This window comes from Oncorhynchus clarkii, chromosome 4 (assembly GCF_045791955.1).
Source record: "Oncorhynchus clarkii lewisi isolate Uvic-CL-2024 chromosome 4, UVic_Ocla_1.0, whole genome shotgun sequence".
NCBI lineage: Eukaryota > Metazoa > Chordata > Actinopteri > Salmoniformes > Salmonidae > Oncorhynchus > Oncorhynchus clarkii.
The window spans coordinates 10925477-10951965 of record NC_092150.1 but is presented as its reverse complement, the minus strand read 5'-3'; the positions used below and the strand labels follow the sequence as shown (position 1 = coordinate 10951965).

At 45.0% G+C, this 26489-nt stretch overlaps 1 protein-coding gene across 2 annotated transcripts in view; it reads left to right on the top strand.

The window, feature by feature from the left end:
* LOC139406412 (phosphatidylinositol 4-phosphate 3-kinase C2 domain-containing subunit alpha-like) overlaps window positions 1–20050 on the top strand; it is a 71573-nt gene extending 51523 nt beyond the window's left edge. The window contains exons 16-34 of one of the 2 annotated variants that reach the window (XR_011633984.1): window positions 2686–2874; window positions 3204–3297; window positions 3437–3531; window positions 4135–4315; window positions 5318–5422; window positions 7145–7237; window positions 7910–8039; window positions 8356–8492; window positions 8953–9122; window positions 10159–10315; window positions 11010–11119; window positions 14248–14455; window positions 16332–16456; window positions 16627–16744; window positions 16927–17008; window positions 17084–17193; window positions 17461–17586; window positions 17952–18374; window positions 18864–20050. Coding sequence is in view for 1 of the 2 variants with exons in the window: in XM_071148965.1 (XP_071005066.1) it covers window positions 2686–2874; window positions 3204–3297; window positions 3437–3531; window positions 4135–4315; window positions 5318–5422; window positions 7145–7237; window positions 7910–8039; window positions 8356–8492; window positions 8953–9122; window positions 10159–10315; window positions 11010–11119; window positions 14248–14455; window positions 16332–16456; window positions 16627–16744; window positions 16927–17008; window positions 17084–17193; window positions 17461–17586; window positions 17952–18134 (2413 nt within the window). In the remaining variant the exon portion in view is untranslated. Of the gene's footprint in view, window positions 1–2685; window positions 2875–3203; window positions 3298–3436; window positions 3532–4134; window positions 4316–5317; window positions 5423–7144; window positions 7238–7909; window positions 8040–8355; window positions 8493–8952; window positions 9123–10158; window positions 10316–11009; window positions 11120–14247; window positions 14456–16331; window positions 16457–16626; window positions 16745–16926; window positions 17009–17083; window positions 17194–17460; window positions 17587–17951 lie in introns of both variants that reach the window. The other variant, XM_071148965.1, reaches the window with a different exon arrangement.
* Window positions 20051–26489: the final 6439 nt, after the last annotated feature.

Here is a 26489-nt window from a genome sequence, read left to right as displayed (position 1 = left end):
CAACGAGCCAGGTTAACAGGAAATATTAACTAAATATGCAGGTATACTTGTGTATTGATTTTAAGAAAGGCATTGATGTTTATGGTTAGGTACACATTGGAGCAAGACGGTCCTTTTTCGCGAATACGCTCCGCATCGATTATATGCAACGCAGGACACGTTAGATAAACTAGTAATATCATCAACCATGTGATCGTCAACTAGTGATTATGATTGATTGATTGTTTTATATAAGATAAGTTTAATGCTAGCTAGCAACTTACCTTGGCTTCTTACTGCATTCGCGTAACAGCGTTGGACTAGTTAACTGTAATGTTGCAAGATTGAATCCCCGAGCTGACAAGGTAAAAATCTGTTGTTCTGCCCCTGAACAAGGCAGTTAACCCACCGTTCCTCGTTGAAAATAAGAATGTGTTCTTAACTGACTTGCCTAGTTAAATAAAGGATAAATAAAGGTGTAAAAAAAAAAGAAATCTGCCAAATCGGTGTCCAAAAACACAGATTTCCGATTGTTATGAAAACTTGAAATCGGCCCTAATTAATCGTCCATACCGATTAATCGGTCGACCTCTACACTTAACCCCTAACCTCCTCTGTGCTGCTCCCAGCATAACCCCTAACCTGCTCTGTGCTGCTCCCAGCCTACCCCCTAACCTCCTCTGTGCTGCTCCCAGCCTAACCCCTAACCTGCTCTGTGCTGCTCCCAGCCTAACCCCTAACCTTCTCTGTGCTGCTCCCAGCCTAACCCCTAACCTGCTCTGTGCTGCTTCCAGCCTAACCCCTAACCTGCTCTGTGCTGCTTCCAGCCTAACCCCTAACCTGCTCTGTGCTGCTCCCAGCCTAACCCCTAACCTGCTCTGTGCTGCTCCCAGCCTAACCCCTAACCTCCTCTGTGCTGCTCCCAGCCTAACCCCTAACCTCCTCTGTGCTGCTCCCAGCCTAACCCCTAACCTCCTCTGTGCTGCTCCCAGCCTAACCCCTAACCTGCTCTGTGCTGCTCCCAGCATACCCCCTAACCTGCTCTGTGCTGCTCCCAGCCTAACCCCTAACCTCCTCTGTTCTGCTCCCAGCCTAACCTGCTCTGTGCTGCTCCCAGCCTAACCCCTAACCTGCTCTGTGCTGCTCCCAGCCTAACCCCTAACCTCCTCTGTGGTGCTCCCAGCCTAACCCCTAACCTCCTCTGTGCTGCTACCAGCCTATCCCCTAACCTCCTCTGTGGTGCTCCCAGCCTAACCCCTAACCTCCTCTGTGGTGCTCCCAGCCTAACCCCTAACCTGCTCTGTGGTGCTCCCAGCCTAACCCCTAACCTGCTCTGTGGTGCTCCCAGCCTAACCCCTAACCTCCTCTGTGGTGCTTCCAGCCTAACCCCTAACCTGCTCTGTGGTGCTCCCAGCCTAACCCCTAACCTCCTCTGTGGTGCTCCCAGCCTAACCCCTAACCTCCTCTGTGCTGCTCCCAGCCTAACCCCTAACCTCCTCTGTGGTGCTCCCAGCCTAACCCCTAACCTCCTCTGTGCTGCTCCCAGCCTAACCCCTAACCTCCTCTGTGCTGCTCCCAGCCTAACCCCTAACCTGCTCTGTGGTGGACCCTGTGCTGTTCCCAGCCGGTCGTGTGTATGTACAGTATGAGGGGTACTCTAATAGCGAAATTAACAATTTCCATTGTCTCTATATGACCAATCAATAAAGATGGCTAGTGGGGGTCTCCTGAGTGGTGCAGTGGTCTAAGACACTGCATCACAGTGCTAGCTGTGCCACTAGAGATTCTGCGTTTGAGTCCAGACTCTGTCGTGACCGGGAGCGGCGCACATTTGGCCCAGCGTTGTCCGGGTTAGAGGAGGGTTTGGCCCAGCGTTGTCCGGGTTAGGGGAGGGTTTGGCCCAGCGTTGTCCGGGTTAGGGGAGGGTTTGGCCCAGCGTTGTCCGGGTTAGGGGAGGGTTTGGCCCAGCGTTGTCCGGGTTAGGGGAGGGTTTGGCCCAGCGTTGTCCGGGTTAGGGGAGGGTTTGGCCCAGCGTTGTCCGGGTTAGGGGAGGGTTTGGCCCAGCGTTGTCCGGGTTAGGGGAGGGTTTGGCCCAGCGTTGTCCGGGTTAGGGGAGGGTTTGGCCCAGCGTTGTCCGGTTTAGGGGAGGGTTTGGCCCAGCGTTGTCCGTGTTAGGGGAGGGTTTGGCCCAGCGTTGTCCGGGTTAGGGGAGGGTTTGGCCCAGCGTTGTCCGGGTTAGGGGAGGGTTTGGCCCAGCGTTGTCCGGGTTAGGGGAGGGTTTGGCCCAGCGTTGTCCGGGTTAGGGGAGGGTTTGGCCCAGCGTTGTCCGGGTTAGGGGAGGGTTTGGCCGACAGGGATGTCCTTGTCCCATCACGCACTAGCGACTCCTGTAAGCAGGCCGGGCACAGTGCATGCTGACACGGTCGTCGCCAGGTGTACGGTGTTTCCTCCGACACATTGGTGCAGCTGGCTTCCGGGTTAAGTGGGCATTGTGTCAAGAAGCAGCGCGGCTTGGTTGGGTTGTGTTTTGGAGGACGCGTGGCTCTCGACCTTCGCTTCTCCTGAGTCTGTACGGGAGTTGCGGCGACAAGACTGTAACTACCAATCGGATACCATGAAATTGGGGAGAAAAAAAAGTGTTAAAAAAATACAAATAAAAAAAGGTTGATTTTGTTTATGCCTCTCCCTCTTCCCTCCCTGTTCCAGGTTGACGCGGGCCGACCGCCAGCTGCTGTGGGATCAGCGGCACCACTGCCGGGCCTACACCCATAGCCTGCCCAAGGTGCTGGCCAGCGCCCCCAGCTGGGACTGGGGCAGCATGGCTGAGATCCACTCCCTCCTCCATCACTGGCCCTCGCTTCAACCAGTCTGTGCCCTGGAGCTGCTTCACTCTAAGTACGTGTGGCGTACACATACACACAGATTCTCTTGAACACTTGATACACTTTTTTTGAGACGTTGAAAGAAGTTGTTTGAGAGAGCTCGAGTTTGATTCATTGGCAATAGAAAAAAGTTTGATTTGTAAAATGGGAGGTGCAAGTTGATATGACAGGAGTCTTTTATATTTCTGTGTGTGTTAGCTTGAGAGCTAAGAGAATGTAACCTATACTACTTAAATCACCTGTTTGACTATAGTTCAATAAATGGTAGACAGTCAGATTGTACTTTACTGTAAGGAACATAGGTTGAAGGTCACTCTGTCGGTCTTTGTTTCTGTCCTGCAGGTTTGCTGACACAGAGGTGAGGAGTGTGGCTGTCAGCTGGATCGAATCCAGCAGTGATGACGAGTTGGCCGACTACCTGCCTCAGCTAGTGCAGGTAGACAGTGTGTATACACACACACACACACACACACACACACACACACACACACACACACACAGGAAATCAGTTTGTTAGTGACTCTGAATGCTTTCCTCACCCCATCTCCTTGTCCCTGTTATTTTGGCTCTCTCAGGCCCTGAAGTTTGAGTGTCACCTAAAGAATGCCTTGGTCATGTTCCTACTGTCCAGAGCACAGGGCAACGTCAGTATTGCCCACTACCTGTACTGGTGAGTCTCCACCCACTGAACTAGTAGCATAGTATATAATATGGTGTATATAACATAGCATAGCACATTATAAACTGGGTGGTTCAAGCCCTGAATGCTGATTGGCTAACAGCTGTGGTATATCAGACCGTATACCACGGGTATGACAAAACACTTATTTTTACTGCTCTTATTACATTGGTAAACAGTTTATAATAGCAATAAGGCACCTCGGGAGTTTGTGGTATATGGCCAATATACCATGGCTAAGGGCTGTGTCCAGGCACTCTGCGTTGCGTCGTGCGTAAGAACAGCCCTTAGTCGTGATATATTGGCCATATACCACACCCCCACGGGCCTTATTTATTAAGTATAATATATAGCATAATATATTGTGTAGCATAGTATATAGATATACATGGCCTCTGCTAAGTGGTCTGGACCTTTATGGAACAGGAGGTGTGCTTGTCCCGGACACCCAAAACAGATCATTTTAAGTCAGTATCTAGGCTGGGAACTGTCGTAGGACTACATGTAGTATCTAAAAGTAATCTCTACAGAGCTATTAGCGATATCAACAGCTTTGTCTGATCCATTGTACTCGGATCCTCTCTCCCCCACCAGGCTACTGAGAGATGCAGTTCTAGACCCTGCGTTTGGCCGGAGGTATGACCAAGTGCTGGGGTCCCTGCTGTGTCTGTGTGGGGCCGGCCTCCGGGATGAGCTGGACAAACAGACCCGCCTGGTCACTCTGCTGGGGGAGCTGGCCGAGAAGGTCCGGCAGGCCGGGGGCTCCACACGACAGGTGATGGGGCTAGGAAACACTACTAGAATGTCCAACCTATACCTCAGGGAGCCTCTAAAAGGGCTTGTTAACACTTTATTTTACAGTCAGCTGTTCATCTTGTATTTACTTATGGTAGGGATGTCCTGTTAACCCAATGAGTCCCGCCCCTGTGATTTAGGACCTCAAACCCCTTTTCAACATTGTGAGTTTGAGCTATAGAACTCGTCTATTTCTTCGGCATCCGTTGGTACCAACCAACCGTCTGTGTAATTTACCGGGGCTGAGCTAGAGCGGTGTTTGTGAGACGAGGGCGGATCTCGGATGGGACCCGGGGCCAGAATGGTTTGAATTACAAACTACTAAAAGCTATCTATGAAAAGCTGAGACTCTATTGAACATGCACATGTAACATGTTTTGCTCTATGACGCTCACAAGCTACATAAAAGTTGTTCGAAAGTACGAGGTTCTTCTACGTAGAAGATAAAAGGAAATCCCTGGACATAGTGTCTATAATAGTTTAATAAGTTCACATAGTTGCTGTCACAAACGCCACAGTTGTCACTGACTAGTTGGATATTAATTTCCCACTCAGCAAACAATTTCTGTGCTTACAGCCTTCATGTAAATTCATTTTAAGCAGACTTTATTTTGTTTATTGACATTTGTCAATAAAACTCATGAATGCAACTGTTTGTCAAATAGGGTTGTGTTCTACTTTTAGCCCTGGTTGGTTGTCCTGAAAGGGAAATGATAAAACACTTCATTGTGAAGCTAAATATAAGGGCTGGACATGCAGCTAACTGAAAGTCAGATAAATTAAAATAGGATTTTTGCTGGGGTCTCGGGACTGAAGGGGTTAAAATCACTTTTATTTCATTTGGTACCAGTTATTTAAAAATTGTTTAAGTTTCCAATTTTTACCTTGTAATTCCGTTGTAAATATCAGCTAAACGATGAAATAAAGCGCTGTCAAACGTTAATTGGTTGACAGTAATTAAACTATTTGTATGTGTCTCCAGGTGGTGCTCCAGGAGGGTCTGGAGAGGATGCAGTCATTCTTCCAGAGGAACAGCTGCAGGCTGCCCCTCAGCCCCAGCCTGGAGGCCAAACAACTCAATATCAAGGTAAGGCCATTGTCCACCAATGGAAAGAGTGACCCAAAGCTTGGCCATTCACTCTGCAAATGCCCATTTGACCATCAAAATCATTTTTACCATCTCAACAACATATGGACTATGACCCATACCAGGGTTTCTGTTAGCCAGCTTTTGGCTGATTTTTAAATAAAAATAAATAAATAGTAGCCCGCCAAATTGCCCGAAAAAATCCATTGCAATTGTGTGTCCGCCGAGAGGGGATTCTTTCTTCAAAACAGAGTAAAGACAGCCTCCAGATCGCTCCTTATTGAGTACAAGGTAACAAGGCTGATGTGCATCAAGCTGCTCCAAGGAGTTGGACAGTTTTGATTTCCCAACAGCAGCAGCTCACTTTGAGCAGGCCAATGTCCTCTGCAAACGCAAGTAAATTAGAGGCAAATTGTGTTCCTCAGGCCCTTTTCTAGCAGTTCTGCTGCCGCCCTAGGCAAGACCAACATATGCCACCCCTGTCTCATGTATAGTTTAAAGATTTGGAATGGATTGATAGACTAGAGCAGGGCTGCCCAACCCTTTTCCTGGAGATCTACTGTCCTGTAGGTTTTCAGTCCAACCCTCTTCCTGGAGATCTACTGTCCTGTAGGTTTTCAGTCCAACCCTCTTCCTGGAGATCTACTGTCCTGTAGGTTTTCAGTCCAACCCTTTTCCTGGAGATCTACTGTCCTGTAGGTTTTCAGTCCAACCCTTTTCCTGGAGATCTACTGTCCTGTAGGTTTTCAGTCCAACCCTCTTCCTGGAGATCTACTGTCCTGTAGGTTTTCAGTCCAACCCTCTTCCTGGAGATCAACTGTCCTGTAGGTTTTCAGTCCAACCCTCTTCCTGGAGATCTTCTGTCCTGTAGGTTTTCAGTCCAACCCTAATTTAGCACATCTGATTCAGCTAGTTAAGGTCTTGTTGAACAGCTAATTAGTAGAATCAGGTGTGTTAAATAAGGGTTGGACTGAAAACCCACAGGACGGTAGATCTCCAGGAAGAGGGTTGGACAGAACCCACAGGACAGTATATCTCCAGGAAGAGAGTTGGACAGAACCTACAGGACAGTAGATCTCCAGGAAGAGGGTTGGACAGAACCTACAGGACAGTAGATCTCCAGGAAGAGAGTTGGGCAACGGGCAATGTTTTGCTTAGGATAATTTCTCTTCTGCTAAAACAAATTACATGATTTTGAGCCCTGTGGGTAGCCACCCTAATGTGTTTCGCACCCAATGCATATGGATGTTCGGTAAACCCTGACACATAATGTAGTCGTCCTAGTGACTGGTGACGTCACCATAACCTCTACCATCCAAACGCTGACTGGCACTTCATCTACAGGTCACTTCAGTTACCCCCACCACCTCTGTTGTAAGAGGCCGTTGACTAGAATAGTGTGTGTGTGCTGTCCCCGATTGCTCCTCTTTTCCTGTCTGAGTGTTTTGCTCCATTCTCACGGCCATGTTTCTCACCGCTGGGCAAGTGTGTTTGTATATGAGAGGTCGTATTTGTTGTTGGAGTATGTGTTTTGCTCAGAGGTGTATCTGACCACAATCTCGTACCAGACAAGCCAAGGCGATGCCCCCTCATTGAATAAAATCTGCCCTTTGTCTCCCTAAAGCAGGCTAGTGCTTGCTCCCAGGGGCCAAGGAAGGCTTGTATAACTAACCACAGGGGCTCTCTCTTTGTGTGTGTGTTTGCGCACGTGTGTATGTACAGTCGTGCTCCTTTTTCAACTCCAACGCGGTGCCCTTGAAGCTGGCCCTGGTGAACTCCGACCCTCTGGGAGAGGAGATCAACGTCATGTTCAAGGTGGGTGGCTGGGACACGCTGATCCTAGATCAGCATTCCTACTTTAAACACACCTGGGATATATTTAGTGCTGATCTAGGACCAGTTTTGCCTTGTAAATAGCTGAACCTATATTAACACTACTATTCTGGCCACGTTTTGTGAATGGGGGTCCACACATAGCTATTTCTATCAGATTAGACGACTAGATTATATTTCTATGGCGCCAGAGTCTCTGAAAAGATGCAAAATTCCATAGACAAGCAATTTATCTCAAATGTAATACTAAGTAATCCATGAAATACCTTGACACGTTCTAGAACACATTCTCTGCATGACTTACAGCAGACTTCACCATTCCTTCTGGAGTATTTGAAGCTTGAAGGAATGCAGGAATACATTCTAAAGAGTTCCCTTTGTGTTTTGATGCTATAACAGCTTAATATCAACGCTGCATTGTCCATTATCTTCTCCATAGGGAAGAGATCAGTTACTGCACTCGTTTGCATTGTCTTTCATAGTTGAAACGGCACCACCTGGTGGCATAATATAACACCAGACCCTGACGATAGAATGTGTTCGGGAGTCTTTGTTTGACCAGACTTGCAGACACACAGATGGAATGAAACTCCTTAATGAGAATATTGTAATACGTCTCTGTGGATGGTAACTAATGTGTGTGTGGTCTACTAGGTGGGAGAGGACCTGAGGCAGGACATGCTGGCTCTGCAGATGATCCGGGTCATGGACCGCATCTGGCTTCAGGAGGGACTGGACCTGCGCATCGTTAACTTCAAATGCATTTCCACCGGGAAAGACAACGGTACTACACACACAGACTAGAACTCACACTCAAATCACCAGCTTAAATCATTCTGATTTGAATGAAACTTACTGAAACCTGTTTGTCCTCATCACAACACAACCTCTGTGGCTCTGATTCTACCATTCTGGCCATTATAAAACTAGCTCAAAGTGGATGCCACTGCACCGTCTCAGCCAGATTTCATTGGGTGATTGTTAGATGATTGCTGATGAACTTGGTTCTCTGCGTCATATTACATCCGGTTTACTAATTTATAAATGTGTACTCATGCCATGCCTGCAGTTTTGACGTGGTTCTGTATGTGTGTTGCCAGGAATGGTGGAGCTGGTGCCGTCCTCCGACACCCTGAGGAAGATCCAGGCGGAGTACGGAGTGACGGGCTCCTTTAAGGACAAGCCCCTGGCGGAGTGGCTCCGCAAGTACAACCCCGCTGAGGACGAGTACGACAAGGTAACTGTCTGACCCTGAAACTTTACCCTCTGACCTTTGACTCCTACAGAGGGTGAGGTTGGGAAGATGAACAACTGATGATGACTTCTACGCTTTATTTCTTGTCTGTATTCAATATGCATATATGTTACACACTGATTTGTCCTTTATCAATGCATGATTCAGCTGAAAGTCCCAATTTATGTATGCAGATCTCTATTGAGCATTAGCTCAGAGTTCCGAGTTCCTTTTGGATTGAGGACAAGATACTGTAGGGCTTTTCACACTGAACTGAATGGCTCCAAGTCCAGCTGTTCTGCCCTGGTTACACGTCCACCATAGTTGCTGGAACAGTGCTGAAGAGGGCAATGTGAACCAAAGAAATCCATTCCAGCACAGTTTGGTTTGGCTCGGCATGATAGTGTGAAAATGTGTATCTGACGACGACTCTCTGCCCCTCTCTGTGTGTGTGTGTGTCCAGGCTTCGGAGAACTTCATTTACTCGTGTGCGGGCTGCTGCGTGGCCACCTACGTGCTGGGTATCTGCGACCGCCACAACGACAACATCATGCTGCGTTCCACCGGTCACATGTTCCACATCGACTTTGGCAAGTTTCTGGGCCACGCCCAGATGTTCGGCAGCTTCAAAAGGTAAGAATGTTACCTGCGGTGGTCGAAGCTGCTTCCTGCAGAACACACGTTGTAACAGTGTTAACATGGGTAGCCTGCTTCCTCCAGAACACATGTTGTAACAGTGTTAACATGGGTAACCTGCTTCCTGCAGAACACACGTTGTAACAGTGTTAGCATGGGTAACCTGCTTCCTGCAAAACACACGTTGTAACGGTGTTAACATGGGTAACCTGCTTCCTGCAGAACACACGTTGTAACATGGGTAACCTGCTTCCTGCAGAACACACGTTGTAACAGTGTTAGCATGGGTAACCTGCTTCCTGCAGAACACACGTTGTAACATGGGTAACCTGCTTCCTGCAGAACACACGTTGTAACAGTGTTAACATGGGTAACCTGCTTCCTGCAGAACACACGTTGTAACAGTGTTAGCATGGGTAACCTGCTTCCTCCAGAGCACATGCAACAGTGCTAACAAATCTGACGCACTACTCTTCTAGCACACTCCCTCACTCCCTCCCCCCTAACTTTTACTGTTTCTTCCCACTCCTTAGTAAAAGTCAATTGTGTGCTTAGTTAAAATACTAGAAGTAAAGGTTTATTGACAACAAGGACGTGTGCTCTGAGAACCATTTGCACTCCAGATGGGGCCTGAGTGTTCTTTCTCTGACTTAGACCTGGGAAACCAGAAAGTCGGTTGTTCTCAGCCGTCCATACAAAATGACATGTAGGCCCAGCTTGGTTGAAGATGGACTCTGCAGTGGGTGGAAACAGTGTCTGCCCCACCGCTGTGGTTTTAGTTTTGTTGACAAAGTGGAGGTGAGGAGTGTCGTGGTATAAACATGTGCAGTAGATATTCTGCTGTTCTATCGCACGTCAAAGTCTGAGGGAAGAGAACTTAGTTTGTGGTTTGTAGTAACTTTGTAAACAGACGTGTCAGTTTCACCATTAAGGATTCCAGCTTTAAACCAGACTGAACGCTATGCTCACCATTTAACCAGGTTACATGTGTCCCATGTTTTATTGAGTCTTTCTCTCCCTCCCCTTCTCCCAGGGACCGTGCTCCATTCGTGCTTACCTCTGACATGGCCTACGTGATCAACGGGGGAGAGAGGCCCACCAGTCGCTTCCAGCTGTTTGTGGACCTGTGCTCCCAGGCCTACAACCTCATCCGCAAACACTCAGGCCTCATCCTCAACCTGCTCTCCCTGGTAATAACTAAAACTCTGCTGTCAAGTTCCAGTTCTATCCTGGTCCCAGATCAGCATGTACTGTATAGCCTACTCCTATGGTTGTTGTCATGCCAAACATTTAACGTGACAACGACCAGAGGAGTCGGAAATGGAACAAAACCAGATCTGGGACCAGACTAGTTAAGACCAAGTTCAAGTCGTATAACTACATTGGCCTTTTATAAGAATTTACCTGGCATTTCTTGAGTTTGCATGATAAATAATTCATGCCAATGATAAATAATTCACACCAATGGAGGGGAGGCCAAGGTGCACAGGACAGCTGAAAGATAGATCAGTCGCAGGACCACTGAAGGATGGATGGGTCACAAAGAGACTGCTTCATGAAATAAGTGTTTTTAAAAGTGTGATGCCAGCCTAGTATATAACTGGTAATGATTACTCTCCTGTTGCCTGGGTAATTTTTTTTTTGTTTGGCTGTGGTGATGGCCCAAGGAATTTCTTGAGTGTTATCTTAGGGATTCAAATGCTCTACTCTAGCCTCAAACCTAGCTGGCTACAGTATTACCTTCCTCAAATCATTGGTTCTTATAGTCTTTTGTTACTAAATAATTTCGTTGTACATTATAATGTATTGCATTTGCGATTATAAAACAGTTTTTTACTGTCTCAAACCAAAACAAATTCACGTGTGTGTGTGTGTGATTGACAGATGACGTTGTCAGGCCTACCAGAGCTGACGGGAAATCAGGACCTGAAGTATGTATACGACGCTCTGCAGCCCCAGACCACCGACGCAGAGGCCACCATCTTCTTCACCAGGTACATAGAGACACATATTACCATATATTAACGATCAACTGCCCCTTATGAACCAACTTTCTGGTTTAAACAGCCTATGTGGCATCGATATAGTCAAAAACATGGGTTGGAACCAAACCGGAAAATAACGTAATATTTTGAGGAACAGAATCAAAACCAGGGAATGACTGTGATCTATACTGATTTTAAAAGTTATTTTACGTTCTGGCCATTTTTTTAGTCACACAAAAAATGCAACAAAGACCTCAAACTAATCCAGTGTCTGCCTGCCAGTTGAAAATCTTTGCCTCTGTGAGCTTCCTGCCCCTCCCCCTCTACTAGAATAATACTGACGTTACAAGTGTGACTCAGAAATTGTGGAGAGATATTTTTTATTTATTTATTTATTTATTTATTTATTTTTTGAATTTTACCCCTTTTTCTCCCCAATTTCGTAGTATCCAATTGTTGTAGTAGCTACTATCTTGTCTCATCGCTACAACTCCCGTACGGGCTCGGGAGAGACGAAGGTTGAAAGTCATGCGTCCTCCGATACACAACCAACCAAGCCGCTGCTTCTTTAACACAGCGCACATCCAACCCGGAAGCCAGCCGCACCAATGCGCCGGAGGAAACACCGTGCATCTGGCCACCTTGGCTAGCATACACTGCGCCCAGCCCGCCACAGGAGTCGCTGGTGCGCGATGAGACAAGGACACCCCTACCGACCAAGCCCTCCCTAACCCGGGCGACGCTAGGCCAATTGACCTCCCGGTCGCGGCCGGTTACGACAGAGCCTGGGCGCGAACCCAGGACTCTGATGGCACAGCTGGCGCTGCAGTACAGCGCCCTTAACCACTGCGCCATCCGGGAGGCCCATGGAGAGATATTTTTAATTAGAGAATGGATTAACTTTTTCAAAGCTAGTTAAAGATACTAAAGTTCACATTTCACATTGGATTTATTAACTTCAAAAAGGTAGGACGTGTTTTTCTTTTATTATTCTGGTGCCGCTCTACAGAAAAGATTGCTAGCTAGCTAGTTTTGGTCCAACAAAGACATTCAACGTTCCTCCATAGAAGCCGGTCCTCCGTAGGTATAATTCTTTGGGCCTTATTCAGATAATGCATGTCATAACAAGAAGATTCCCAGCGCTTCAGGCCAAGCCATTCTCCTCCACCCTCTTTCGCCTTCTCCCCACCACCCTCTTTCGCCTTCTCCCCACCGGTAAAATTTCAGTTGCATCTTGCTGTTCTGAAGAGTGGAACAGAATGAAAAGAATAATGGTTCTGTTCAGAACTAAATGATTGGAAAATAATGTGGGTTCCAACCCCTGGTCAGAAACATTCATTCTAGTGTTAATAGGATTGTTTTGGTCATAAAGTCTCTCGCAGAGCCTCTGAGAAGTGGCCATAGTTCTTCAGCCCATCCTTTTCATTTACTATCTTCCAAGGGCACAGCTGTGGGGAGATGGAAGAGAACGAAGGCTAGCTTGGAGAAGGGAGTAAACGGAACTGCCCTTATCACTTGTTTGTCCACTATGACCCGATACACCTGGCCACAAGAAGAAAACAAGGAAGCTTATGATGCCTTGTTTTGCTGGGGAGGGGTGGAACCAACCAAGACTAAGCAGTTATTGCATCTCTGTATTCTTCAAGCACTCTATTCACCTTGTGTGTTGTATTGACCTGCTCCCTCATTAATAAGTGAGTAAAGATTTAGTTGAAGTGTAAACTTGTGTGATAAGTTTCTCTCCTCATTTGATAATACAGAAATAACCACCACAGGGTCTGGGCAGGTGTGATGTAGTTCATGTTTGTGTGATGTCTTTGTATGTTCTGTTTTGTTAAATGGTTTTATAAAATAATAATGTAATGATACCTGGATTGCTGATACTATGTATTGGCTAATGAGAGGCTTTGAAGCCAGTAAAGCGGTTCCCCACAGGAATGAATTGAATTCTATAGTATTTCATTTAAATGTTTCGAGGACAAAATGACTTGTATATAAATACTTTTTTGTTCTAGTGAGGACAGTAACATTAGTACTTTCTAAAAATTGTTACTTTAACCCTTGGCCTTTTCATGGTTGCTTCCCCCTCAGAAATCTAACATAATAATAAAATCCCCATACAAATCCGTCCGTTTAAGCTAGAGAGATGTGTTTTTATTTGCATGGGCTGTGTATCAATCCACCGATATCACCCTTCTGCATCCGCGGTAAAAAGTGGCAGAGCTAGAGCGGTGTTTGTCAGACCATGAGACATCTGGGGTGAAAGGTGACAGAGCTAGAGCGGTGTTTGTCAGACCATGAGACATCCTGATATTCAGTCTCTCACGAAAATGTCTGCAGCGTCCGTCTGCAGCGTCCATCAAACTATTTGAAAGCTGAGATTTACGAACACGATGGTGTTCTCCGTTTTGCTCTAGGACACTCACTAGACTCGTCTGACTTCTGTCTGATCGGTTTGGGCTACACACTAATATGACCCCTCTGTGGAAAGCTGAGACTCTCTGACATGATGGGACGCCCACAAGACCCACCTGAATATCCCCAGTGCCAGTTTTAAAAAATGAATGGAAGTGTATATATGGAGAAAGTTTAGTACCTAAAATAAGGGATAAATAATGTTTTTCCTGATCTTTCTTATATCTCTCAGATTGTTCTGAAGTGTCTGTCCTAACTTCCTTTAGATTTTTTGGGGGGGACTGTTGTTCCATGTAGGGAATCTGTTATTCAGTGTGTTTCTATAGCAGGAATGTGAAATTCAATGTTTCATCCAGAAAATGTTTTATATATTTTTAGATTTCTTAAGAATAAACGTGGCAAAAACACATGTAGACTAATGTATTTTTATAGCTTCCCAAATAGTTTTTTACAATGGTGGTGGAGTACCAAGATGGATTTACAGTGGCTTCAAAACAGCACCCCCTGTTAGTATTCTAGTGTATATATACATCACCGCAACATAACATTATGAACGCCTTAGAACCCCCAGTTACTAGCCTAAAACATTGATGTGAAATGCTGCTATTAGCCATGTTATATCTACCATTTACCTCCTGTCTCTCTTCTTCCTCTGTGTAATAGATTAATTCAACAACATACTCCCTTTAGTCTGAAGTTTAACCTTCTTTCCCTCCCTCCAGGTTGATCGAATCCAGCCTGGGCAGCGTGGCCACCAAGTTCAACTTCTTCATCCACAACCTGGCCCAGCTGCGCTTCTCTGGCCTACCGTCCAACGACGAGCCCATCCTGTCCTTCTCCCCCAAGACCTACACGCTGAAGCAGGAGGGGCGCATCCGCGATGCCTCCATCTTCTCCTTCCAGAAGAGATACAACCCCGACAAGCACTACGTGAGTCTCCAACCGGAGACGTACATATATTCATGTCTACTGATGTGTTTTCATACACCATGGTCTCAATGTTCCTTCACTGACAGGGCCTAGCTTTCCTATAGGATGCCAGAAGAACACATATCTGGCATACACAGTTCTTTGTGTAAATCAAACTACAGTGCCTTGCGAAAGTATTCGGCCCCCTTGAACTTTGCGACCTTTTGCCACATTTCAGGCTTCAAACATAAAGATATAAAACTGTATTTTTTTGTGAAGAATCAACAACAAGTGGGACACAATCATGAAGTGGAACGACATTTATTGGATATTTCAAACTTTTTTAACAAATCAAAAACTGAAAAATTGGGCGTGCGAAATTATTCAGCCCCTTTACTTTCAGTGCAGCAAACTCTCTCCAGAAGTTCAGTGAGGATCTCTGAATGATCCAATGTTGACCTAAATGACTAATGATGATAAATACAATCCACCTGTGTGTAATCAAGTCTCCGTATGAATGCACTTGCACTGTGATAGTCTCAGAGGTCCGTTAAAAGCGCAGAGAGCATCATGAAGAACAAGGAACACACCAGGCAGGTCCGAGATACTGTTGTGAAGAAGTTTAAAGCCGGATTTGGATAAAAAAAGATTTCCCAAGCTTTAAACATCCCAAGGAGCACTGTGCAAGCGATAATATTGAAATGGAAGGAGTATCAGACCACTGCAAATCTACCAAGACCTGGCCGTCCCTCTAAACTTTCAGCTCATACAAGGAGAAGACTGATCAGAGATGCAGCAAAGAGGCCCATGATCACTCTGGATGAACTGCAGAGATCTACAGCTGAGGTGGGAGACTCTGTCCATAGGACAACAATCAGTTGTATATTGCACAAATCTGGCCTTTATGGAAGAGTGGCAAGAAGAAAGCCATTTCTTAAAGATATCCATAAAAAGTGTTGTTTAAAGTTTGCCACAAGCCACCTGGGAGACACACCAAACATGTGGAAGAAGGTGCTCTGGTCAGATGAAACCAAAATTGAACTTTTTGTCAACAATGCAAAACGTTATGTTTGGCGTAAAAGCAACACAGCTGAACACACCATCCCCACTGTCAAACATGGTGATGGCAGCATCATGGTTTGGGCCTGCTTTTCTTCAGCAGGGACAGGGAAGATGGTTAAAATTGATGGGAAGATGGATGGAGCCAAATACAGGACCATTCTGGAAGAAAACCTGATGGAGTCTGCAAAAGACCTGAGACTGGGACGGAGATTTGTCTTCCAACAAGACAATGAGCCAAAACATAAAGCAAAATCTACAATGGAATGGATCAAAAATAAACATATCCAGGTGTTAGAATGGCCAAGTCAAAGTCCAGACCTGAATCCCATCGAGAATCTGTGGAAAGAACTGAAAACTGCTGTTCACAAATGCTCTCCATCCAACCTCACTGAGCTCGAGCTGTTTTGCAAGGAGGAATGGGAAAAAATGTCAGTCTCTTGATGTGCAAAACTGATAGAGACATACCCCAAGCAACTTACAGCTGTAATCGCAGCAAAAGGTGGCGCTACAAAGTATTAACTTAAGGGGGCTGAATAATTTTGCACGCCCAATTTTTCAGTTTTTGATTTGTTAAAAAAGTTTGAAATATCCAATAAATGTCGTTCCACTTCATGATTGTGTCCCACTTGTTGTTGATTCTTCACAAAAAAAATACAGTTTTATATCTTTAAGTTTGAAGCCTGAAATATGGCAAAAGGTCGCAAAGTTCAAGGGGGCCGAATACTTTCGCAAGGCACTGTATATAGAGAAGTCACAACATTAATGGAATTCTGACTAAGATGAGCTCAAATTCCTCCTCTTCCTCCTCCCCCTCCGCTCCCTCCCCCTCCTGTAGACGTATGTGGTGAGGCTCCTGCGCGAGGGGCAGAGCGAGGCCCAGTTTCTCTTCCGCACCTTCGATGAGTTCCAGGAGCTCCACAACAAGCTCTGCATCCTCTTCCCTCTGTGGAAGCTGCCAGGGTACACACAGACACACACAAACTGACAGACACACATGTGGAGAAGGTTGAATGTCTGCCTTATTGGACCTTAGAAAGCCAAAGTGGGAGATACACCAAAGGGAGCTCCCACTTGTACCACAGATGCACCCTTCTTGTTAGTGCACTAATCTTTCCCCATCCTCTCCCTAGGTTCCCTAATAGGATGGTGCTGGGCCGTACCCACATTAAGGACGTGGCGGCCAAGAGGAAGATTGAGCTCAACGGTTATGTTCAAAACCTGTTGAGGAGTTCCACAGAGGTCACACAGGTGACTTACACAAACACACACACCCACCCACCTTACCATCCACCCATCTAACCACCACATCCATCTATCCATCCACACACACACACACACACACACACACTCTCACACACACACACACACACACACACACACGTAAAAAGCCCAACGCACTCAATTTTCACTGATCATTTTTTCTCCATCAGTGTGATCTTATCTACACATTCTTCCATCCGATCGCGAGAGACGACAAGACGGAAGGATTGGAGACGACGGCCAGAGCACCAGGTAAACCTGAGCCCACGCTCTCTATGTATGACCATTGTCGCCACTACAGTTTTTAACGAGTGATTTGTTCTGCAGATAAGCCACCGTTGAGTCCCACCTCCGGCAGAGTGGAGGGGGAGGTGAAGCTGTCTGTGTCCTACAGGAACAGCACACTCTTTATCATGGTCATGCACATCAGGGACCTGGTGAGTACAGTGGCTCACAGGGCCCAATCCTAACTAGCGCACCACTCAAAACTTTTAGCATTTTTATAATGAATTTATACTGTTTATCCTCAGCCTTACAGATGGGGCTAAGGCAGCGTGGTGGTTCATTTACCATTAAACATATCTCAAGGGACATTTATTTGCCCCTGATGGGATGAATAAAGTTGTATTGGATTGAATTACGAACGTGAATCCTCAGTTTGGCCTTAGCTAATGCTCCACTAACTAACATCCGCCTGCTCATAGGTATCTGAGGAGGGGACAGACCCTAACCCCTATGTGAAAACCTACCTGCTCCCAGACCCCCACAAAACCTCCAAGCGCAAAACAAAGATATCCAGGAAGACCAGGAATCCCACTTTCAACGAAATGGTGAGTGAAATCGGTGTAGCATGTTGGTCATTTCCATTAGGGCCCTGTAGCAAATTGTCATAGTTAACGACTATGTGTCCTGACCTGCTGTGTCACTTTGTTTTTTTAAAATTTTACCTTTATTTAACTAGGCAAGTCAGTTAAGAACAAATTCTTATTTTCAATGACGGCCTAGGAACTGTACAGGGGCAGAACGACAGATTTGTACCTTGTTAGCTCGGGGATTTGAACTTGCAACCTTCCGGTTACTAGTCCAATGCTCTAACCACTAGACTACCCTGCCACTGTTCTCCTGATCTGCTTGTGTGACTGATCTAACTTATACAAACTGCTGCTAACTAGTCTGACTACCTCCACCTCCTCAGCTGGTGTACAGTGGCTACAGCAAGGAGACCCTGGGGCTGCGGGAGCTACAACTGAGCGTGCTCAGTGCCGAGTCGCTGAGAGAGAACTGCTACCTAGGTGGCGTCACGCTCACACTCAAAGACTTCGACCTCAGCAAGGAGACAATCAAGTGGTACAAGCTGACTGCCGTGCCCTACTTCTAGATGACTCCACCTGAGAAAAACGCTGCTTATCAAGAAAACTCGAGATACACCTATTAACGGGCAGCGGAACACCCCAGGGTGGTGCCTCAAATCCTCCCCCTTCCTCCTCAAGCTCAAGACCCTGTCTAGAAACCACCCCTAGCCCCTTTAGGACCTGTCCAGAAACCACCCCTAGCCCCTTTAGGCCCTGTCCAGAAACCACCCCTAGCCCCTTTAGGCCCTGTCCAGAAACCACCCCTAGCCCCTTTAGGCCCTGTCCAGAAACCACCCCTTTAGGCCATGTCCAGAAACCACCCCTAGCCCCTTTAGGACGTGTCCAGAAACCACCCCTAGCCCCTTTAGGACGTGTCCAGAAACCACCCCTAGCCCCTTTAGGACGTGTCCAGAAACCACCCCTTACCCCTTTAGGCCCTGTCCAGAAACCACCCCTAGCCCCTTTAGACCCTGTCCAGAAACCTCCCCTAGCCCCTTTAGGCCCTGTCCAGAAACCACCCCTTACCCCTTTAGGCCCTGTCCAGAAACCACCCCTTACCCCTTTAGGCCCTGTCCAGAAACCACCCCTAGCCCCTTTAGGACATGTCCAGAAACCACCCCTTACCCCTTTAGGCCCTGTCCAGAAACCACCCCTAGCCCCTTTAGGACGTGTCCAGAAACCACCCCTTACCCCTTTAGGCCCTGTCCAGAAACCACCCCTAGCCCCTTTAGGCCCTGTCCAGAAACCACCCCTAGCCCCTTTAGGCCCTGTCCAGAAACCACCCCTAGCCCCTTAACCCTTTTGTTAGATATCAAAGAATGATAAGCAATATGGTTGTAGCACCGACCTTTCAGCTCTACACAAGTGCCTAGATAGATGGGGGCTAGGGGTTTATTCTGGGTGGGGCCATTCTCTCTCTCTCCCTCACTAATCAAGGTTTTTTCTCATTGTTTGCTACAATCTCCACTTATTTAGTTTGTCCTAAACTATAACACGAGAGCTGTAATGTTTTGTACATTTTGACATTCGAGGACCAAAACATCTTACCTTCAGAAGAGTATATATAGATTGACACTTTTTTTTTATTTTTTATAGTGGCTCATTTTTACAACAAAAAAATAATTATACGTAAACAAATAGGAAGCGTCTGGTTTCCTGCTAAACTAGCTGAGAACGTCTGGGAATGTGCCCATCACAAACCAGACTCCAGGAAAGAGTGTTCTTGTGTTTCCCAATCACATGCCAAAAGAACTGATGATGGCAAACCACTCTCCCAAAGGGGAACTGATCATGGTGCCTTGTTTGTGTTCACAATCTCTTATACACTCCACTTTAGTCTTATTGCAATGTATTTTATTTTAAAAAATGTGATATTCCAATTGAAAAAAATAAATATATTCTGTCAAATAATGTCAACAGTTCTCAGTGTGAGCAGGGTTGTGGACAAGCATCAGAAGGTGTTGGAACGGTCACCTCCCACTTGTATGCACACTACCATATATTTAATATGGTAAAAACTTGACTTTTCACGGCACACTTTTGGGGAAGACAAGTTGCCTCAACGCTGATCCAATGCCAGTTTTTATTTCACCTCTTATTGGTTTTAAGGGTAGAATTTAGAGTGTGGTAAACTGATCGTAGACTTGTGCTCGAGGTAACTGGACAAAAAAAGGGAACGCCATCCAGGTCAGGAGATACACTGCTTCCTCTGAGCTGCTTACAAACCTAAAGATGAAATAATGAATTCATCCAGGAGGGGTTTTCAAGAGAATGTCAACAAAGACAATTATGATGAGCGACTTGATCTCCTATTTTAATGACTGTATGAGTTTCTATTAACATGGCCAGTTATTTATTCTTAATTGGTTACCTTAACCCGAATGAATCGGTGTGTACTGTAATCCCTCTTTCCTAAAGCAAATTAAATGTTTTTTTGAACAAAGATTGTGACATTGTTTTTTATGATTTATTTTGGATAAGGGCCAATATAATCTGTGATATTGACTCTCATTGAGAGAAAGGTCTATATTTCCATAGCCCATTTAACCGGATGTCCCGTTTTTCAGGGGAAATTAAAAAAGCCTGTGACTTCTACTTTTAGATGTTAGCAAGGCGACACTCCATTTTAACTCCTCCACATTCAGTTTTTCACAATTCCTGAAATTTAATCCAAGTAAAAATGCTCTGTTTTAGGTCAGTTAGGATCACCACTTTATTTTAAGAATGTGAAATGTCAGAATAATAGTAGAGTGATTTATTTCAGCTTTTATTTCTTTCATCACATTCCCAGTGGGTCAGAAGTTTACATACTAATTGAGTGTATTTGGTAGCATTGACTTTTAAATTGTTCAACTTGAGGCAAACGTTTCGGGTGGCCTTCCACAAGCTTCCCACAATAAATTGGGTGAATTTTGGCCCATTCCTCCTGACAGAGCTGGTGTAACGGAGTCAGGTTTGTAGGCCTCCTTGCTCACACACACTTTTTCCGTTCTGCCCACAAATGTCCTATAGGATTGAGGTCAGGGCTTTGATGTCCACTCCAATACCTTGACTTTGTTGTCCTTAAAGCCATTTTGCCACAACTTTGGAAGTGTGCTTTGGGTCATTGTCCATTTGGAAGACCCATTTGCGACCAAGCTTTAACTTCCTGACTGATGTCTTGAGATGTTGCTTCAATATATACACATCATTTTCCGTCCTAATGCCATCTATTTTGTGAAGTGCACCAGTCCCTCCTATAGCAAAGCACCTTGACAACATGATGCTGCCACCCCCGTGCTTCACGGTTGGGATGGTGTTCTTCAGCTTGCAAGCCTCACCCTTTTTCCTCCAAACATAACGATGATCATTATGGCCAAACAGTTCTATTTTTGTTTCATCAGACCAGAGGACATTTCTCTAAAAAGTACGATCTTTGTCCCCATGTGCAGTTGCAAACCGTAGTCTGGCTTTTTTATGGCAGTTTTGGAGCAGTGGCTTCTTCTGCGTTGAGTAGGCTTTTAGGGCAATATAGGACTCGTTATACTGTGGATATAGATACTTTTGTACCCGTTTCCTCCAGCATCTTCACAAGGTCCTTTGCTGTTGTTCTGGGATTGATTTGCACTGTTCGTACAAAAGTACGTTCATCTCTAGGAGACAGAACGAACACGTCTCCTTCCTGAGCGGTATGGTGGCTGTGTGGTCCCATGGTGTTTATATTTGTGTACTATTGTTTGTACAGATGAATGCGGTACCTGCAGGTGTTTGGAAATTGCTCCTAAGGATGAACCAGACTTGTTTTCTACAAAATAAAAATCTGAGGTCTTGACTGATTTCTTTAGATTTTCCCATGATGTCAAGCAAAGAGGGGCTGAGTTTGAAGGTAGGCCTTGAAATAAATCCGCAGGTACACCTCCAATTGACTCAAATTATGTCAATTAGCCTACCAGAAGCTTCTAAAGCCATTGCATAATTTTCTGGAATTTTCCAAGCTGTTTAAAAGGCACAGTCAACTTAGTGTATGTAAACTTCTGACCCACTGGGATTGTGACACAGTGAATTATAAGTGAAATAATCCGTCTGTAAACAATTGTTGTAAAAATTACTTGTCATGCACAAAATAGATGTCCTAACCAACTTGCCAAAACTATAGTTTGTCAACAAGAAATTTGTGGAGTGGTTGAAAAATTAGTTTTAATGATTCCAACCTAAGTGTATGTAAACTTCCGACTGTAGGTAAGGGTAAAATGACTATGCATAGATAAACAGTGAGTAGCAGCAGTGTAAAAACAAAGGGGGTGGGGGGGTCAATGCAAATAGTCCGGGTGGCCATTTGATTAATTGTTAAGTCTTATGGCTTGGGGGTAGAAGGTAAGGAAACTTTTGGACCTAGACTTGGCACTCCGGTACTGCTTGCCATGCAGTAGCAGAGAGAACAGTCTATGACTTGGGTGACTGGAGTCGTGGACGTGTTCGTCCCTCCTTTTCCTGTAGTCCACGATCATCTCCTTTGTCTTGCTCACATTGAAGGAGAGGTTGTCCTGGCACCACACTGCCAGGTCTCTGACCTCCTCCCTATGGGCTGTCTCATCGTTGTCGGTGATCAGGCCTACCACAGTTGTGTTGTCAGCAAACTTAATGATAGTGTTTGAGTCGTGCTTGGCCACGCAGTCGTGGGTGAACAGGGAGTACAGGGCAGGACCAAGCACGCACCCCTGAGGGGCCCCCGTGTTAAGAATCAGCGTGGCAGATGTGTTGTTGCCTACACTTAGCACCTGGGGGCGGCCTATCAGGAAGTCCAGGATCCAGTTGTAGAGGGAGGTGTTTAGTCCCAGGGTCCTTAGCTTAGTGATGAGCTTTGTGGGCACTATGGTATTGAATGCTGAGCTGTACTCAAGGAACAGCATTCTCACGTAGGTGTTCCTTTTGTCCATTTGGGAAAGGGGAGTGTGATTGAGATTGCATCCTCTGAATCTGTTGGTGCGGTATGCTAATTGGAGTGGGTCTGGCTACCTTTGCTTTCTTGGGCACAGGGACTATGGTGGTAGGAATTAGACTCGGTCAGGAAGAGGTTGAAAATGTCAATGAAGACACTTGCCGGTTGTGCCGCACATGCTCTGGGTACACATCCTGGTAATCCTTCTGGCCCTGCGGCCTTGTGAATGTTGACCTGTTTAAAGGTCTTGCTCACATCAGCTACGGAGAGCACGATCACAAAGTTGTCCGGAACAGCTGGTGTTCTCATGCATGCTTCAGTGCTGCTTGCCTCAAAGCGAGCATAAGTCATTTTGCCAATCTGATAGGCTCGAATCACTGGGCAGCTCACGGCTGGGTTTCCCTTTGTAGTCTGTAACAGTTTGCAAGCCCTGCCACATCTGACGAGTGTCAGAGCCAGTGTAGTAGGATTCAATCTTAGTCCTGTATTGATGTTTGATTGTTCATCTGAGTACATAGCAGGGTTTCTTATAAGCGTCTGGATTAGTGTCCCGCTCCTTGAAAGCGGCAGCTCTAGCCTTTTAGCTTGGTGTGGATGTTGCCTGTAATCCATGGCTTCTGGTTGGGGTATTACGTCATCGATGCACTTATTGATGAAGCCGATGACTGAGGTGGTATACTCCTCATGCCCTTGGATGAATCCCAAAACATATTCCAGTCTGTGCTAGCAAAACAGTCCTTAAGCGTGGCATCCGCATCATCTCACCACTTCCGTATTGAGCGAGTCACTGGTACTTCCTGCTTTAGTTTTTGAGAATACAATTATGGCTAAATTTGAAAAATGGGGGGCGAGGGAGAGCTTTGTACCTATCTCTGTGTGCCGAGTAAAGGTGGTCAAGAGTTTTGTGACATGCTGGTATAAATGAGGTCAAACTGATTTAAGTTTGCCTGCATTAAAGTCCCTGGCCACTAGGAGCATCGCTACTTGAATTTATTTTATTAGGATCGCTTTTTAGTCCTCATTTGGACTAATCTTCCAGAGTCCTTAAACATTAAAATACAATTTATAGTACGATCACATTTTCACATAACACACTGTTACAAACACATAATACACGGGCATATTGACCAGATAAATACTCTTAACAGTCTAAAAAGATAGATTGATTCTTTATCTACCATAGTCCAGCCCAACTTTCCTATGTATTTGTTTAAATTTATATATTGAAAGGTTTCTGGTTTGCTCAGATAAATTATTCAATTTCTTTATTGCTCTAAATCTAAATGTTATTTTGCCTATTTCTCTTTTCTGTCTGGATAATATATAGATGGTGCACAAACTAATCCTAGTATTTACTGAATGTCTGTCTCTTACCAACTGAATACTGTTGTGAAGAAAGTTTGGCTGTTTTAAATGGTGTATATTATGAAATAAAATAAGCATTTTTTACAACTTTTTTTTCAATTATCTTGTTGATTGATGAGCATTTTCTTGTTTGCTTATACCGCTCCTTGAGTGACGTCTTAGTGCCACCGCCGGTTTGTGGTGGCAAATAGATGGCTATGAAAAATATACAGTGTGATCTACAGCTTATCTTGAGGTACTCTACCTCAGGCGTGCAATACACCAAGACTAATTTAATATTAGACATCGCGCACCACCTGTTATTCGCAAGTAGACACACACCCCCACCCCTCGTCTTACCGGACGTAGCTGTTCTGTCCTGATGATGTATATTATCCGTGTTGTCGTTCAGCCACAACTCTGTGACACATAAGATATTACAGTTTTTATTGTCCCATTGGTAGGATAGTCTTGAACGGAGCTCATCCAGTTTATTCTCCAGTGATTGCACGTTGGCCAATAGAACGGATGGTAGGGTTACCCACTCGATGAATTCTCATATAGGCACCCTGATCTGCGCCCCCTGTATTTTCAGCCATTCCTTTAATGCCTGCAACGTTGTGCTAATATTTCAATGCACCTGATTATCTCTTGGGGATCCAAAGGGCCAGGCAACCCTTGGGTTCTCATTCGAAGCGTTAACCACAGCGCACTATAGTCCTGCCTGTCTAATTGCAGCCTTAATGTGTGTCGTTTAACAGATTCCCACAGAGGTATTTTTTTGCATGGCACATTTACCTGAACTATGGAAACTTGGGAGGGAACTCAGAAAAAAGGTTGGCTCGAAGCTGTTCCACAAAACCTCAGTGGAAATCGGTGCTAAAACAGCTAACAGTAAGTGTACCTTTTTGTATTTGTCAATTTCTTTAAATTATATTTAAGTTGAGTGTTAAAGGTTTTCAAAACTGTATTGCAATCCAGGATAAATTGTTTTTGGATACAATTTACTCCAGTCAATTGTTTTATCCAAGAGGGATACAATGACTCCAATCAATCAATGTAATGCATTGGAGTCGGGCAGACTGGGATCAGAAATCGGCCCTGGCATTTAACACATCGAACCATTTTCTTTCCTCTGCCCCCATTATTAGCCAGACAATTCTCATTTTGCAGTAAAACCCTAAATTAGACAGGCCCACTGGCCTAAAACATTTTATTAAACTGAACAAAAATATAAATGCAATATGCAACCATTTAAGATTTATAAGGAAAGTCAATTGAAATAAATATTGGATATTGGAGGGAACTGAAACACGCTGTTGTACCCTTCATTCCAGAGTATCCCAAACATGCTCAATGGGTGGCAACATGTCTGGTGAGTATGCAGGCCATGGAAGAACTGGGACATTTTCAGCTTCCAGGAATTGTGTACAGAAATCTGATGAGCTTCCCTGAGCTGGTTTCTGACAGTTTGTGCAAACCCACAGTTTGATCAGCTGTCTGGTGGCTGGTCTCAGACAATCCCGGATATGAAGAAGCTGGATGTGGAATTCCTGGACTGGCGTGGTTACACGTGATCTGCGGTTGTGAGGCCGGTTGGACGTACTGACAAATTCTCTAAAACGACGTTGGAGGCGGCTTATGGTAGTGAAATTAACAAATTCTCTGGCAACCGTTCTGCTGGACATTCCTGCAGTCAGCATGTCAATCGCACGCTCCCTCGAGACATCTGTGGCATTGTGTTGTATGACAAAACTGTGCATTTTAGAGTGGCCTTTTATTGTCCCCAGCACAAGGTGCACATGTGTAATACTCATGCTGTTTAATCAGCTTCTTGATATGCCACACCTGTCAGGGGGATGCAATATCTTGGGAAAAGTGAAATGCTCAATAACAGGGATATAAAACAAATTTGTGCACAACATTTGAGAGAAGTAAGCTTTTTTGGCTTATGGGAAATGTCTGGGATCTTTTATTTCAGCTCATGAAACATGTTTATATTTTTGTTGAGTATAGATAGACAAGCATTCTTTCCATATTACAGCCCAAAAATAAAATTATACTACTCATCTGACCAAAAATAGGGTTGATTTGAGAGTGGATCTACCTCCAGCTCCATCCCTCAGCTTTACAGCTAAACAAGTTGCGGTGCTGCGGTTCATTTAGCTGAGAAAGAAATGCAGGAACAAAAAAATGTAAAAAGTTTTACAAATTTTTTTTTTTTTAATTAAATAAAAAAAAATGTAAAAAGTTGTATATATATATATTTTTTTTTATTTATATTTTTATGAAAAAAAAACAGAAAATAGCATTAAAAGTTAAAAAACAAAACAATTTAAATCACAAGAATTGACTTTCAAAAGTTAAAGTTCCTAAAAGAAAAAAAAAACAAGGATAAAAAGCCAGGGGTTACAGTTGTATAAACTTATGGAAGAGTTGTAAGAATACAGTGTTTTTTTGTTGTCGTTATTGACAAAAATAAATATTTGAAATCTGTCCCTAAATGCAACATATTTTTACTAATTCAGGATTGTGGCTATCTACTCAAGAACATCTGACGTCATTTCCCCACACAGACACAAAGTAGTCCTTTCAGTCGGCTGGAAGTCCTCTCTTCCTC